The sequence below is a fragment of the Pleurodeles waltl genome, chromosome 5 (assembly GCF_031143425.1).
Source record: "Pleurodeles waltl isolate 20211129_DDA chromosome 5, aPleWal1.hap1.20221129, whole genome shotgun sequence".
Taxonomy (NCBI): domain Eukaryota; kingdom Metazoa; phylum Chordata; class Amphibia; order Caudata; family Salamandridae; genus Pleurodeles; species Pleurodeles waltl.
In genome coordinates, this window is record NC_090444.1 from 1,763,544,374 (window position 1) to 1,763,562,257 (window position 17,884).

The 17,884-nt window shown below is 45.6% G+C and overlaps 1 protein-coding gene across 2 annotated transcripts in view; it reads left to right on the forward strand.

Moving 5' to 3' along the window:
* RP1L1 (RP1 like 1) overlaps window positions 1-17,884 on the forward strand; it is a 400,448-nt gene that overhangs the window by 345,506 nt on the left and 37,058 nt on the right. Inside the window, exon 5 of one of the 2 annotated variants that reach the window (XM_069236168.1) lies at window positions 13,331-13,496. In XM_069236168.1, the coding sequence (XP_069092269.1) occupies window positions 13,331-13,496 (166 nt within the window). Of the gene's footprint in view, window positions 1-13,330; window positions 13,509-17,884 lie in introns of both variants that reach the window. The other variant, XM_069236166.1, reaches the window with a different exon arrangement.

Below are 17,884 nucleotides of genomic sequence, written 5' to 3' on the forward strand. Positions count from 1 at the left end.
TCACAAGTAGTTATTTTTTTCATTTTATGGTTCACATGTTCTTACATATCTATATTGCTAAAAGAAAAGTGAAGGGGTCAGTCATGGTGAGTAAAATCATGGGGGTAGATGCCACACCACTGGAAGTCCAAAGCCCAGAGTACTCCTACCATCAGAAATGGTATGGGCTTCAGGATCAGTCCACAGAGTGTATGTATGACACACAAAGGAGGACATTAAGGATGAGGTTTCTTGCTGGCAGTGGTGGGTGTCATGCAATCAGCACCTCCTGGGTTCTTACATGGATGTCCCCGCTGGCGAGGGGTGGGGGCTAGGCTGCTGCAGAGGCAGGGGTATCTGAGGGTGGTTGGTCCTCTGGCAGGGCCTCTCTTCCTGTGTCTGCCACAGATGTACTTGGGCTTGATGTAGCTGGCCCACAGGAAGGGGTAGAAGTTGGGGGGGGAGCCTTCCTTAGGTTTGTATGGATGTCTCTCAGCACCCCTGTTATGGTGCCCATGGTGGTGTTATGGGCCCCCATATGTTGGTTCATGCCCCTCTGCAGTTGCTTGATTTCCCAGAGTTCTGTTAGCCCCTGGCCCATCACCCCTTGGGACTCATGATAGCCCCCAAGACTTGGCTGATGGTATCTTGGTCGTGAATGGCCCCAGTGATCTCACTCCACTGGCCCACAGGATCTCTCCCATGGACCCTACTCCCACAAGCTTGTACCCTTGGCACACGGTTTCCTCTCCAACTGGGCCCTGGACCCTAACAGTCAGGATTGTTGGTTTGCACCTCAGGATCCAGGACTGGGGAGCACAAGGTGGTAGCCATTGTGCTAAGTGCACAGGTTGGGGGGCACGTTGTTGTCTGTGATGTTGAAACAACTGGGGTAGGAGGTGTTATTGTGGACTCGTTGTTGACATCTGACCAGGCTGCCCAGATGGGCCAGGACCATCATCCACGTCCACATACCCAAGAGTGTCTTCATCACTGAGGGCTTTATCCAGAGGTGGGTTGGAGGTCTGGTCGGTGGACAATGTCTGGCCAGGTGCTGTGCCAGCTCGACCTGTTGACCAATAGAGTACATTGTTATTGTTTGAAGTGTGGCATCCGTACCTAAAGGTTTTGTGTGACTGTAAGTAGAGACCTTAAACACTACACTGTTAAGTGGTAGGTTTGCTGATTGTGCTATGTTACAATGGTATTGAAGTTGTTGACATGGCATGTGAAGCTTGCATTAACTATTGGACTCAAGCAGCTCTTTAGATGTGGTGATCAGTTGCACTTTAGACGAGGGAATGAACATGACATCTTAGTAACCATTAAGCCAACATAGAGGAGAGGAGACGTGTATTTGACCATTCCAAGGCCTAGTTGTGTGGGATACAGGCAAACACACTACTTTGTTGGATATGTAGCTGTAGCCATCATATGAGCAGTGCTGAGTCAATGTGTTAACTGCCACTACCAATTTGATGTAGCAGCTTAATCCCTTAGGAACACTTGATGTACAAACTTGTTAAGGCGTCATTCCTGTCCTCAATAGTTTCATTTTGTGATACCAGGACAAATATCAGCTAGGTAGACAGACATGTCTCTGAGTTGAGCATGATATGTAGATTGCTCACTCCCAGGGAAGGGTACATCGTTTGAGAGATGACACGTGTATTTGGACACGTGCAGGAATGCCTGTTGGTTTGTGTTACAGAAAGAGGGCCTCCTGGTAGTTGTAGTCATGTCATTTGCTGACTCCCCAAACTACACAAATGCTAAACTCCCAGGGGAGGTTATATAATTTGAGAGATGAGACACAGGTGTATTTGGACAAATGCAGGAAGACCTGTTGGTATGTGTTACAGAAAGAGGGCCTCCTGGTAGTTGCAGTCATGTCACTCTCTGTACTTCCCAACACTTGACAAATGTTTAGTCTTCCATATCTGTTGCCACACTGCACTCATGCTGGCCCATACGTTTATATGTTGACACATAGCCTGGGTCCTGGGATGATCTTTTGAAATTGAAACACCTGAGACCCAAACACAATTGAGACCCCATTCCAACTTATGGAATGTTATGGGGATTGATACATGTGATGTTCTGTACGACAATGCACATTGACAAGCTTACATCTCTGCAACTCTGGGTATTGCATGTTGGGTAAGTAGATGACCAACAGTGGCAAGGAGTGAAATGTGAGCATGCAGGCCATTGAAGATTTGTGACAGTTTTGGTGTTGTAACTTACCAGACTCCACTCCCGAGCTATTCCTGTCAAGCTCTCAGGAAGACCAAGACCTTCTCCGCCTCGGGAAAGAGTTGTAACGGGGCACTGGCAGGACCAGCACCAGTCTTCAGGGACTCCATGTGTTGCTTGAAGGCCAGGGAATGTACCTTCCCCCTCGGGTCATTCCACCTCTTCCTAATGTCCTCCTTTGTGCTACAGCATTGACTCTGTAGACTATTCTTTGCCACATTTCCATTTTCCTACTGAGTGGAATGTGCTGGACTAGTGCTCCAAACAACTGTGGCTCTACTCTTATGATTTCATCCACCATGACTCTCAACTAGGCCCGCGTGGTGGTTGCGGAGTTCGCAGAACTCAGGAGAGTAACCAAAAAATTCTGTCGTGCGACGCAGAGTTCTGCGAAGCAGCACTGTGTGTTAGGTCACGCCATTCGCACTGATGTTTGGCCCACACTGTAAAATCAGAGCAAACGGCACCATGCACAGCTCAAGTTTTTCTGCTGCTCGAGTAGATTTTCTACTCAAGTGGCAGCTTCCTCAACACGAACGGAAGGTTTCTCAATGCAAGTGGTAGCAACCATCTGTGACTGCCCGCGTTGAGAAATCTTCCCGGGAGGTGGTTTGGAGTAAGATTTTCCTCACTCGCACTTGCAAACTTAATGCTGCCAAGCGCGAGTGAGGAAAAAGCGGTGCAGAGTTTTTCAGAAGTCGGCGCTCTAAGCAGAGTCGGAAAAACTCCACAAGCCCGGGGAGTGGAGCAGAGTTCACTGCCCACCCCTACTCTCAACTCATCCTCACCAGTGCTGGAAGACCCGAAAAAATGGTGCAGTTAAATTTACAAGGTTTCACTGTGCCATTTTTTGCATCATTTTTAACACCTGCTCAGAGCAGTCGTTAAAATGACACATCCATTATGTTTAATGGACCTCCCTATGCTTTGCTGCACTAGCATAACATTTTTTGACGCTAGTGTAGCAAAGTGCCACAATAGCATCAAAAATGTTGACGATATTGTGCCAATGACCGCTATGGTGTGCTGTATTGTAAATATGGAGCAACCATGGTGTTGTTAGGTGCCTGTAGCGGGGTGCAAGAAAAGTGGGGCAAAATCTATGATGTGCCACTTTCTTGTAAATGTGCCCTATTGTTTGTAGAAAGTAGGAGTATTAGAACTGACTAAAATAGTGAGCCACTTCTTGGCGACTTTTTGTTAACATCCCCCGGGATTCGATAGCTGTAGGAGTTCATTATTGAGTTGTTGATAACACAGCAAAATACTGCATTGTCAAAAATTATGATTCCAGGTTTTTAATCAATAGTTCAATATCTAAAGGCACATGTTTGCAAAAAAAAAGTAAAAAATTACTCATCTAAAAAACCTTTAAAAAAAACATGAAACGAAAGCAGAAATGAAAGCAGGGACTGGCCCCCTAGTCGTGGCACTAAAGTGGACTTAGTTTTACATGGATGTACACAACCAAAATGCCACATTCACAGTCATAATAGACAATGACAGAAGTGGGCTGACCGCTCCATGCTCTACGCTGTGATAAGTGGAAACAAATTTGAATAACAGTTTAACAGACCAGTGGATAAGGAGGACTGACCGAAAGCTGCTGTATGATTATATGTTCGTATTTATTTTTTAATAGTACTTTGTTTTTTGGAAACATGAGGCTCACGAAACAGTTAAAGGTGTCTCTAGTCAAGACCTGAAAATGTTGGGAAATTTGATGTACCAATTTTGCTTCAGAAAACTTTTTTTTTTTTCTGACATTGCTATTATTTATGTATTCAGGGTAATACAGGGAAAGAAGCATCCACACATTCAACGGAGGTGTTGATTAAGGAGTTTCTCCACAGGGACGAGTACTTTCCCTTTGCACAAGAAAGATGTTTTAGCAACCCTTCAATTGTAGATCCAGGCTTAGGAAAATTAGAGTTAGATGGGCCAAAATTGGCAACGCCGCGCTGTGTCACTTCTGAAACGCAGGGATGTGCCGTATTTATAAAAATACGGCCCACCCCTGTGTTTGGCACTAAATTGTGCTGCCAGTGCCAACGCAGGCATCCTTGCACCAAAGTGCAAGGGTGTCTGCGTTGGAGGGAATTGTTTATGTGCAGGAAGGTGTTCCTTCCTGCACATAAACAATCTAAAATGTCGATTTGGCACTTCAATTTGTGCTGCCGAATGCAGCATACATAGAAGTAGCAAATCGTCATTACTGAATGATTGTTTATGTGCAGGAAGGGGCACCTTCCTGCACATAAACAATCATTCATGGCCTTTTGCTCTTTCAATGTGTGCTGCAGAAAGCAGAATACACAGAAAAAAGCAAAAACAAAGTGAAATAAAAGTATGTCTCCTCGTTGCAACATGCGTTTTTGGTACTGCCTCAGATTTACAATTCCTTGTAAATCAGGGGCAGAGTCAATAGCAGTGGAATGCCCACAGCCACACCCATTGCACGCCCCTTTGCCGCAGAAAACTGCATCGGAGGGGACCATATTTACAAGGTGGCGTTAAGCCACAAAGTGGTTTATTGGCGACTTGTAAATATGGCGCAGTGCACAACATCACCAAAGCGTCACAAAAAGTGATGCTCAGGTGGCACTAGGGCTTGTAAATATGCCCCATAGAGCTTTAAGGCTATAGGTCAGCAGCTGCTACCACTGGTTTGCCATTTCGTACACCCAACACAGCCCTCATAATTCCTAGTCTGAGAGGTAAAAAAACAAAAGGTCGACACTGTGATATTATTGAGAGTGTGATGTAATTTCCACTATCACTTGCATTTTGGCGAACTGACCTCCCCTCTAGGAGCTGATGCATCGAAAATCACCAAATGTAATCCTTTTTGAACTCCCAAAAATGTCAGCTCACTTAGAAGTACCGTCTTTGTGTATTAGCCCCTGTAAGCTCCTCCCCAAGGAAGGGCTCAGCATACAGTAGCAGAGAATGAACTTGCTGATCCACGAGAGTGCTTGGAATACCCACCCCTTGAGAGGGCATCAAAGGTCCCTAGAGGATGGGTACAGTTCAGAAGGCACTGACTTGTTTGGGGGCTCCATTTGGTTTCCTCTCAAGGGTTTTTAACACCTTTACTTATGTATTTTGTCATGGCTACATAGAAAAAACTTAAGTAGAAACAAAGTAAATAAATCTAAAACAAACCAGTTGCCCATACCACCCATCCTTAGTGCTATCCACAGCCTGGTATTATACAGGATCAGCATAAGTATAAGTACAGAAGAAAGTATACATTCAATACACTGTGAATCAGGATTAGAGGCCTGCACCCGTGACCCATGAGTGGCACCAACAGAACAAGTGGAGTCATTCCCAGGCTCAACAATCACAACAGTCTCATTATCCCTCATCTGTGTCAGTGGCCACATCTCAATCAGATCCATCATCTCTATCGTACAATTAAAACTGCTTCAACACCAGTACCCACGTTGCAATGACCTTCTGAGTTTTGTTGTCACACCTAGTCATTTTAATGTGTTGCTCTTCAGCAGTGCTTAATTTGTAAATAAAAACACACCGGTGCCCAAAGCTCTCCTTTGAAACACGCGGCTGCTGCAATTAAATGTGCGAGCACAGAATACTGAGGAATCATAATCCTAAACCCATCTCAGGTCTCTTTAATCCCAGGGGCATCTCCTACATGAGGGCGGAGGAGCATCGCCCCACCTCCAACAGCGACAGCTGCAAAACCTTTACAGGGAAACAATAACAAACAGTTTTTGTTATTGTTTCCTTGTAAAGGGGTAGGGCCATGGGGGTGACGTGCTCTGAGAGGGGTGCTTGAGGAGTGCTCAGCATTCCCTCAACACTCCCCCTCAGAGCGCATGTGTGTTTGGCCCGCCGTCTCGGCGGGCCAAACTGTTGCTGGGCTGGAGAGAGCCTGCACAGACTCCCAGTCTGCCTGGCAGCACCCTGACTGGACGCTCCCAGCCAATCCTGATGCTGCTTTGAGCATCATCAGGATTGGCCGCAGGGCAGGCTGGGATCCTGTGCCTGCCTCCAGCAGAAGAGTGGTGCACGGGCGCCAAGGTAAGGTTTTTTTTTTTTTTCATGTATTACTATCCCCCCGCCACACCCTGCCCCCCCCACCAGCACACGCCACCCCACCCCCTTTAACACCTGTGAGCCGCGACTGTTTAATCCATTTACAGCCACTCTTTGCCCCGGTCACTGTAGCAGCTTTCTGCTTTCTCCCTTTTTGATGCTTTTTCTAATTTTTCTTCCTCCGTCTTTCCCATATGAATCTTTTGCTCACAGTCTGCGGCGTCTCCTCCGCTATGGTGGAGAAGCGTCTCCCCCCCACGAGCAGCAGCCACTGAAAACCTTTAACAATAAAACAATAATAAACTGTGGAAACTGTGTTTATTATCATTTTATTGTTAAAGCGGCGGGGCCATGGGGGACGACAGGGACAAAGGGGGAGTGCACAGCACTCCCCCTCAGTGCGCATGTATGTTTGGCCAATCATCTCAGGCTGGCCAAACCCACATGTGCACTGTACTCTCTCCAACCCGGAACTGTGTTTCTGGGCTGGAAATAGTAGGCACAGGCTCCCAGTTTGCTTGGGAGCGCCCAACCAAGGAGCTCCAGCCAATCCTTACGCTGCTTTCATGCAGAGTTAGGATTGGCCGCAGGGCAGGCTTGGAGCAATGCCTCCATTGACTAGGAAAGAGGAGGGGCGAGGCAGGTAAAAAAAAAATGTCTGTAATTGAATGTTTATTTTGTCCCTCCCCTGCCGTGCACTGTCCCGCCCCTTCACCGTGCAGTGAGCCACGACTGCTCACAGTAAATGCAAATAAGTACCGGCTCTCAAAAATAAGTGCCAGTGCCCTCCACTGGAGACCACCGGCTCAAATTCAGCACCGCTCTTCAACTGTGCACCTTTCCAGGACATCCCAAGCCCAGCCTTCTTTTCACCAGAAGGAGAGCCAGCTGTAAGAACTTATCAGACATCTTTCTGCCCTAGGGATGTGCCAACATACCCAACAAACAGGCACAGGGTTAACCGGGAGCAGAACCCCTGAAGTGCCTCAAGCCACAATGCTATTCCTCTCCTATATGCCATGACCTCCCCCCATGACCAGGCTAGAGGCTAAAATGTAGCCCTTTCCTCCACTCATCCGGGACATTTGGCCATCCTAGCGGGGTAAATCTTACTAAGGGCATATGAAGTAATGTACGTGCGGTGAAGGTAATTGAAATGTATTAGCTTCAATCTACTGTACCATGATAATTTATGGACTAGTACACTAGCCCGATCCCAGTTCACACCTGGGAATGGTTCTGCCAGTTCTGTCTCCCATGCCTGCCGAGCGTGTAGAGGTGGCTTGGAAGATCTCCTCTGATGGCCCTTTTAAAAAGCATTGTCAAATGTTCACCCTCACCTGATCTAAGGAGCCCACCCAACACCTGTAAGGACTCCGTGTCAGGAAAACTATTGCCAGTGTTGTTAAGTTCTTCCCTCAGCAAAAATTATTCCCCTTTTCTTTGTACCCACATTGGTTGCACCGGCGTCCTCACTCCCGGTGGCTCTTGCGGAGGCTGTTCTTAGAACCAGCTTCTTCAGGTTTAACTGCCACTCAAGATGGTGGCCGCAAATCTTTGTGGGCGTTATCCACATACAGCATTATGAAATGTACAGTATTTCCCACCTGCAATGAATTAATTAATGAATGAGGGGTTTTGTAAAGTACAATAGATACTATAAGAGCGCTGAGGCAGATGACCCGTAGGGGCGCTTCTCCACCCTACTACCTAAACAGATAAGATTTCAAGAGCTTTTGAAACACTTTCTTTTCAGAAATGCCTCTAAGAGGGAGAGGAAGCTCATTCCACTATATGGCAGCAAGAACTAAGCTGGCAGACCAGACCCATTTATTTACCTTGGTGTGGGCGATCGTGAACAGCCTTGCTGACTGAGAACATAGGGTTCTTGTAGGACAGTATTCCACCGTCCTATTGGACAAATATTTGTGTCCGGTCTTGAAGTAAGAGACATGATCCATTATTAATGCTTTGAACATAATCCTTTTTTTTACTGGTTCCGGTATCGAGAGATAGAAGCATGCTTGGTAACTTGGGAAGCTTAAACAAGGCGAATTGCTATATTCTATACCAATTGTAATTGCTGAATTAAATAGTCAGGAGCCCCTGGGTACAGAATATTTGCATAATCCAATCTGTCATCAGGTGACTGAAGAACACAAGGCCCCATCCCTCCCAACAAAGAAAGTCCAGAGCTACAGCAATGATAAGATGCCCCTCACGGAGCCCCCTGCCACTCACATGCAAGTGCTGAATCTTCAGTCATGCCCCAGACCCAATGGGCACAGAAAGGGGCAGACAAATTCGACGGCAGTTCCGTTGCATCTCCTCACTTTCCAGGCTCACCCAGGGTTGACACATCCATTGCATCCTCAGCCCCATTGTCCACCCCCCGATTCCACAGGGACAGCGTCCATTGCCAGGGTGCTGTCATTTTGTATTACCACTCTCAATGTGTCCAGTCCTGCTGCGAGGCACAAGTTGACCCACCTGCTGGGCCCTCGGGCCCCCATCGGCATTGTGATGTCCCCTCTGCCGGCTCCTCCAAGAACCCATTGCGCCATGTGGTGCTTTATCCCACATTTCGAGCCATCACAAACATCATCAGGGCTATTGAAAAAGTGAGACTGACCATTTGAGATTAATCTCAGTCTGGCCTGGTACAATAGCATGTATTCAGGCCCATAGTTTTCAGCTGTCTCTTGACCTCCAGGAAGGTTTTACTGTTCTGCTGCACTTGTTGCATATAATCCGGGTATACGAATATTTTGCGATTGTCAAAGTGCGCAGTGTCCATTTTGCGAGCAGCCCACAGGATATTGTCTCCATCCTTATAGTTAAGAACACAAATCAATCAGTGCCCTATCTCCACGTTTAATGACAAAAACATTGGAAAGGTGTTTTGGCTGCAGCATATCTCACACCCATTACTCTATAAATTGCTCCGTTGATCTCCCTTCTGTGCGCTAGGAGAAGCCCAGAAGCCTGACATTATTGCAGCGTGAACGCCCCTCTGCATCCTCCGCTCTTGCTTCCAATGTCCTTGTTTTTGAGAGGATGGTAGCCATTTGCTTTTGGAGAGAGGCCACTTTTAGTTTGAAATTGTCGATGCTCCCCTCAGCTGTGTGCACCTTCTTGGTGACCTTGCGCAGGTTGGTACAGAGGAGATTGACTTCTAGGAACACTGTTTCTATCTTACTGTCTAGCACTACTCTGGAGCCTTGTGTTGCCACCATTAGTTCCACCCTGGATGCCTCCTCCGCAGCAGCCACAGGACTAGGATCGTACCAAGGGCCTCAATGACATGTCTGTCTGAGCATGCCCTTCTGGGGTGTCATGTATTGTTCAATAGTATTGCCCTGATAGGGGCAGTGGGGTTAAGTTCTTCCCCATGTGGCTTGGTGAGTGCAAGGGTAGTCCCAAGGGATGTCTCACTTTCAAAGGAACGAGATCCATGCCCCTAGTATGTGTAGGGGGGGCCCCATAAAAGCACGCACCGCAGAACACAGCAACACACCCCACACCCTTTCAGGGGCCAGTCTAGCAGAACCCTCCAGATGACAACCGGTTGCCTGGGCCCTACTGGATGTTGTGGGCCCTACTGGATGTCGTGCCCCACGAAGGCAGAAGTGACCTCTACTCCTGTGCCCAGATTTCAGCAGGCACTATGCGTGATGAATGGGGTTCGAAGTAGTGTCCAAGGTGCTCTCCCAAATGTCTCTGCAGGGCCCACCTGATGTCCTTTTGGTCTCCGTGCCCCACTGGAAGAGGCGCCGTGGTCCTTACACCAGAGGAGGTGACCAGTATCTGGGAGAGGAAGGAAACAGGCCCCACCGTGCACCTCTGATCCAGCGCCTCTTGCCAAAGTCCACTAGACCGCTCCCGCTCTCCCTCTCTGCAATCTGGCACTCGTGTGTCAGGCTCTCCTGGGGCCTACTTCAGCATTGTCTAGGCTCCCCCTGGTGCCCCGTGCTCTCTGCACCGATCCTATTGCCTCCCGTCTGTGCCAATGGCTCCTGGTTCTGATCTCTGGTGCTGCCACCCTCCACATGGTAGCGTCATACACAGAAGAAAGGACACCCATACGCAGGCAACGACTGAAGGGCTCACACCACTCCACACAGGCCCAGAGAGGATCCACAGGGCCCCCCACAACTCCTCTACCGGCCCCAAGAGCAGGCGAATACACCACAAAGGTCCAGGCACCAGTACAGCTGTCCCACCAAGGCTGCAGTCAAGACTTGTGATGCATTTCTTCCAGGCCAGGACTGCCTGAATCTCAACTTCACCGCTCGCAGGCATGGGATTGCAGCTACGATCTGACACAAGGGGAGGGGACTCTGTAGGTCGGCCAATATATCCAAACCAGGGAACCACAAACAGCAAATAGGATTACGGCAGGATGATGCAGGACATCAATGGAGCCATGAGGAGCTCCTCAAGGGTGGGTCCTGTCGGCCATCTTGTGTGACCACAAAACCGGCTACCCCTCAAGTGTTGGGTATGTGGTTCACATGTACAGATACTGATAATGTGGCTCGAACGCTATGACATTCTCTAGGAATATGTGCATAATCTGTGCTGTTCTCCATATTTAACTTCCACATAGTCATGGTACCATTTGTGCTCCTTTTATTTTTGAAAGTTTTATCTTCACAATTGAGTACAGAATTGACTGAAATCACCGAACTTTGAGTGCAGTAGACCTGCTTCTAGATGGCAGTAAAGAGCGCCCAATTTGCTCTGCTGCTTCTCGTCAGAGTGCGCATGTTATATGTCCTCTCTTCAGATCTTCCAATACACTGGTCCCTTCCCAAGCACACCAGAAGTACTAAATCACGCTCTAGAAATGACTTACGTACCAGGCGAATCTCAAATATGAATGCTCCAGCCTCTCTTTGCAAGGGGAGGAGACCGACAACCATCACAATGGAGCTGCGTGACCCTGAACCCACTGCCTCGTACCCCCCAGTGTTCCTGAGACTTCCTGTGCTCCCTCCGAAAAGATGACCTGGACTCGTCATGCAGACTGTCTACTGAGATTCTGCCTGTACTCCTGGATTTTTTACCCCTGTGGACATGCCTCAGAAATGCCAAAAGGCTCACAGATAACGGCTTGCCTAAGAGCACCCCCTTTGCATGGAAGATGCTTCACATGTGGGTTCTCAATCCATATTTCAGACAGGTCTACATTTAGGTATGTTGAGTCTGGACCCATGCAGCACAAAGAACTAAAGGGTAATTTGTGCCTGGAGTGTCAAATTCAGTAATACGGCCAAAGATGTTATATTTTAATGAATACAAAAACTTTGTGTTTGTAGGCTAGTTAATCGTAGAAAAAAAATGTGTCCTAAAATTAACGTGTTAACCCAGTGCACACGGTTTACTCTATTATTCCTTTTTTACATTTTTTACAAATACAAATATTGATAAGCACTTAATGTCTAACATTTTTACAATAATTGACAATACTACTCCTCCATTCTGGCTCAGGTATTAACTTCCTCGTGTAATATTGACTGGTCTGCTGCATTCACCTACTATGCAAGTTGCAAGAGTGGTGCAGAGAAGATTTGCTCTATCTGTTGTCCTGACTTGAATGCCATTAGTGAGGTGCGTCAAGTCGGTTGTCATGAGCCCCCCTACATGTGGCCAATATTGTTACTAGAAATGGAACAGCGTTATGGTCTATTAAACCATATTCAAGGGAGGTTTTTATACAGTACACATCCTGAGATGAATTATTTTATGATGCTCTAACTTGTGCTTAACACATTAACAAAACGAAGGTCTTGAACATCCGGCAGAGTACATGGTCATGATGACAAAACATTTTCGACTGGCGCCATTTCATGCCCTTGGTGGTAAGTTAATAAAGTGCTTGCTCCAAACACCTCTACCAGCATAATATGAAAACAGGATTCTAGAGGTGGTAATGTGTGGCAAGATTGTTTATGCACATTTGTTGTGCATTTTGTTGTGTTGGCGTTCAGTTGTTTTTTTGGGTCTTATTCCTGCAACATGATTTTGTTGTACTGCAGTTATGTTGCGTTTTGGTTTGACTCTTTTGTTGTGATGTGCCTTTTGTATCAGTATGTTGCTTTGTGAATGCTACTGTGTTCTGCTGCTACATTTCCACCCAAAAGCAGCACATGCCTTTAATGTTCCTATGACAAGTACTACTTTACCACTGTCCAGCTCTTCAACCACTGTAGACACCAGTCAGCCCCAGCCTGTGGCAGAGGATGTGTTTTCACTGTATGTGCTATGGCCCCAGGTCTTTCGGGTAGATCGCTTACAGTGTGCTATGGGTGGTGGTTGATGGGCTCCAGAAGAAGCGACTTCGTAGTGCAGTGGTCTGCTCAGATAGGGGCGTAATGCTGGTGATTTTTCAAAGCATCCATCGCATGACAGACTGAAAAATCATGTAGAGTCTAACATTTTTGGGATTCTCAAAGAATTTTAAGAATGTGTCATAGATTTCCTTTTGTGCTGGTATGTGTAAAATAGCTACATAAGAAATTGGTATCAGGTCTAAGACTTCTATTCAATGTGTGTTAATATAATACATAAGAGTAGATTGCATTTAACTTACCTTGTTTTTCTCCATGAGGAAAGTATTTTCCCTATGGAGAAATCCAATCCACCATGCTCCCTTCAATATAGGGATCATCCTAACCCATTGCTACTGTGGGACATGCATGGTGAATTAGAATTGAAGATATTCATCAAAGTGGTAATTGTGCGCACCTAACTCGCGCTTAGATGTGCAAAATACTCTAAGAATCCAGGTCTAAAAATGTTTCGAAATCAGAAGGCTTCTGAGTAAAACTTGTGCAATATCCTCTACTCTTTTACCTGCTTACACCGCCGAATCCCTCTGGTATTGCTGCATTTACTCGGTTCTAAAATACACAGAAACCTGGACCTAGGAACTGAATAAAACATGTATATACATTTTAATACACATCGTCTAACTGTTACCAATTTATCCGAAGCTTTAAATGGCAGTTTTTTCTCTTTTTTGTAGGTTGACAACATCCAGACTGTGTTGCAATCTTCCAATGTATTGGTAGGCGTGGGTCGGGAAGCCTTCAAGCCACTTCTGACAGAGAATCGGAGAAAAAGCTCCTCCGACCAGTTGCCGGGTCTGAGCTTGCGCTCCCATCCTAGCCAAGCGAGCAATTCAACAGACGGTAAGAAAAACGGTGAGTCCTCCTGAGACATCAGGCTGGGGGAATTGTATTTTGTAGCAGAACCAACCTACGTTGTAATAAGGTTCCTCTAATGTTTTCTTCAGTACTTGCATTGTTAGTCTGCCTCTAAACAAAATGGCCGCCAACTCACTAGAGTGATTCTAATCATAGTGTTCAATTTGTCAATTTTCCACTTTTGTCTGTGTTTTATACTTGGTACATTCTTTCTCACAGATAACACTTTATGTCATCATTTGTTATCACAGATCTCATGGATACAATCTTAGTTTCATATCTGCTCCAAGTGTCTAAAATAGGCTTATGGCCTTGTTTACAGTTTGGCTGACAGGCTACTCTGCCACGATGAAGTACCTTGACCGTAAACTTTCCGTAAGTGAATCTCCTGTTACTCTATAAATGGAAAACTTCCTCCAATAACCTGATGAATTAAGGGCCATTGGAAGAAGGGCATAACACTGCCCGCCCTATTTAGGGTGGATGGTGTAATGTCCTTTTTTTCTGTCCATCACTGCCAGATGAAACCTGTCAGTGAGAGACAGAAGAAATCAAACAATGTCCACCACACCCTATGAGAAATCTACCTGGATGAAGGTATCATTTTTTTTTTGTTTTTCAGAAGGAAATGCACGCCCTGGGAGTTTGTTTATGAAAAACAAAAAAAAGTTTAACAATTTGGTCAACTGTAGTCAAAACCGACAGTTCTCATCCATCAACTTTTTGTACATTGAAGGGAACCGCTGTGAAGATGATTCCTTTAATGGCATGGATATGACTGCTAGGCCGGCGGTCGTCACTAAAACTGGCGCACAGGCGCCTGTCAGGGGCGGAGGTAATGTCCTCAGCCACCCTGATGGAAAGAGTATCATCAGCCGAAGCCGGAATTAGGCCCTAAACTCCTAAATTACATTGTGCTGGAAAGCAAAGTTGTAAAAGACAATGAAAAGTGCACTCAGTGATTGACTTTTGTAAAATAGTTTCTGTATACTAATAATGGTTTATTTAAAGATGACTATGAAATAAATACAGTTTAAATTGAATCAACTTGCATTTCCCAAAAGCAAATGTTATATCCGGAGGAGAATCCACAAGCTGGGCCTCTTCAACTATATTAGTTTTAAGGCAGATGGAACTCCACTAGCAGATTCCTCTCCAGATTTTGCAATTCCACCACAAATCAGAGGTTTTCCTTTACCAACAATCCCTTAATTAGGCCATTATAGTCTAATTAAGAGTACAGCTGCATAGCTTCATTTTGGCATCTTTCCTTTTGATAAACCGTAAACTTCACACTTGTATAGCACACTACTCACCTGTTAGGGTCTCAAGGTACTGTACACATACCACTGAGGAACCCCTCCTGGCTTTTACCTGCAAGGCACCCACTCCTGGACAGCCCCAGGGTGAAGCCAGGCATCCAAGCGCTGTGAGAGCTGTCGTGGACATTAAGCAAGCTATTGGCCAGAGTTACAGAGTGGGACCCAAGTCAAGAATTATCTGGTCCAAGGGAATTGATCCCAAGACCTGCCGAGGTGAACGCTGGTCCCAGGCCAGATCTCTGCATCAGGGTCTGCTGCTCTAACCATTGTGCCACACTTCTCCACTTGACAGCATTCCTTTCAATGTAATTGAAGGAACCTCCTCGAACTGAAGTTTCAAAACAGTTGGCACTAGAAAAAATAAAATAAAAATAATAGCCAGAATTAGAGACATGGATGAAATATGAAATATTTTTCTGAAGGAAACAACTTAATAAATAAATCCTATTCCGACCACACCAACTGCACTATCTGTAATTGATAACTTTTTCATTTTTCAGTCCAAGATTCATATGTTCAGGAGTTTAAATTGAAATAGTATGTCAGGGCCTAAAGTAACTTGAAGGCCTTGCAATAATATTTCCATATCACACATTTTTTCTCAGTTGCTAAAGAAGGTTAATGAGGAAGAGGGCGAAAGTGCCTTTTTTGAAGCCATAGACGTAACATCTAAGGGGGAAACCCCATGTTCCTCACAACCTGGGTATATAGTCAATGTAAACACGTGGTTCTGTCGAAGTAATTTGAACAGCATGCACATAATCAGATGGAGTGCATTCATCTTTTCTCCAACCTGTTTTATACCCAATACATTGAATGATGACCACGGGGCTCAGTAATGTGTTGTCCAATTCATTTAAACAATATAAATTATTTGCCATATCATACAGAATGTTTCATGGAATACTTTTTAAAAAGAACAGGCTATGCATGTGTGACAGTGGTAAAGTGCTTGTGCAGTGCAGAACCAGTACTAATTAAAAAACATCCTCCAATGTAAAAGTTTTTATTTCTTCATCAATAGACTTGGCTACGAACCTTTTAACAACATTCATCTAATGTCCGGGCAATGACAAGAAGTGTATCCCGGCCAGATGCCAGGAGCTAAAGTGCTGGTTATAAAAGCGTTGACATTTCGACCCCTGGATCAACATGTGTTACTCATATCATCCAACCAGGGTCTTCCTCAGCACCGCACCTAAAGTGGAAGACATCCTGTGTAACAATACTCGAAAGACCATGAGCCATATTCAGTGGTCAATCAAAAATTACTTTTACAATAGGAGCAAATATTTACCAAGCCTCATACTGCTGGAGATCTCCTTGAGGTGCTCCTATATGATGCCTTGTTATTCATCTGCTAGAAAAGATCAAACAGAAAGCAGAGTAACAAACACGTGAAGCCGTTTCTGAGTTATCCTTCGAACTCATACAAGGCTCAAAACAGATGTGACCAGAACGTACCATGTGCTCCAGAATACTGACAAATAGATTGGACCAACACACAAAACAACGGGTCACAGCTGTGCCCTGTTATCAAGTATGTCTGGGAATATGGCATTGGATGTGAGAAGAAAAACTTGCTACTTCGTGAACATTCACCATAATGCACAAAGCGTGTTCTCAGAAAATTACAACATCTACCTATACCTATAAATATGTGCTTTAAGGAGGTGTAGAGAATGTAGAGAAGCGTTAAATGTCCTTGAGGGGGCAGGAAGACCTCCACGGGCCCCAAAACCCTACCTAGACACCTGAAGTTTGCTTTTTGGCGAGTGTAGAGAAGCACATGCAACTTCAAAGAGCTGTAGAAATTGAAGAGCTATTTACTTCTTCATTTGAAATGTGACCAGGTAGCAAAATAAGTCATTAATGGGGACATTTAAAACCACGAGGTAATAAAAGATGCAAAAACATGTTTTCTGAGCAAATACCATATGTGGTGGTTATTTGCCCTGCCACCAGATAAATCGCAAAGATTATATAGTATTTGGCTTGTGGCTGTGCAAATAGCAAAGACACTTTATTATTTACCCAGCTACTTGCTAAATAGTAGGTTTTATGTATTATTTGGATGGAGGCTGTGCAAATAGAGCCTCAACACCCAACCTAGATATCCTCATCGACATCCATCCCATTTTCACAACTCCTTCAAAACCTCCTCCAGACCCCCTTCCTTAAAACCCCAAACCCAACACTCCTATTTGCAGTCTATCTGAGTCCGTCTGTGAATCCTTACGACTCCACAAAGACTGTCTGCTGACTCATTAATCTCCCATTCTGGACCTCAGAGCATCCTTCCAGCCCTACAATTAACGCTGCCTGTGACAGCCCTCACAGGTCCTCTATCAGGCCTCAGAGCCCAGCCTACCCAAACCCTTCCAATGACCCTGAAGGCTCCCATCAACTTCAGAAATGCTCTCACCACCCCCTCCACTAGTGCCCATCAGCATCCACCTGATCTTCTTCTACCCTAGCGAGCCTAATTGACTATACTTCCTGCCACTACCTTCTGGTCGTTCTAAGACCCCTAAGTACATACTTGAAGACCTCTTCAAAAACCCTCAGCACAGGCTTCTGACCTGCCCCACTGTCTGCCTTTGCCACCCTCCCACTTCATTTAAGAGACTCTGACCCTCTATAAAGACCCTATCGGCCTTTGCCACCCTCCCACTTCATTTAAGAGACTCTGACCCTCTATAAAGACCCTATCAGCACCTAAAAGGCTTCTTCTGATGCTCACAGCACTACTCTCAATGCTCGGTGCCCACACCATCTCTCTGGCCATATCTACTAACTCTCAGAGCACCTAAGAAAACACCATTGGCTCTCACAAGGCCATTCCTGGTCCACATACCCTTCCACTGACCTTCGGAATCCATATTAACCTTCCCGCTTCAAGATTTAAGAGTTCACCAGACCCAACTGTTTCTCCCTGCCAACTTTTGAAGATGCCTGATGGCTCCTCAAAGATTTTCTGTACTTTCTGCAGGTACTCAGTTCAGTTCTGCTATCATCATCCCAAAGAACCTATCTGCTACCCTTATGAGA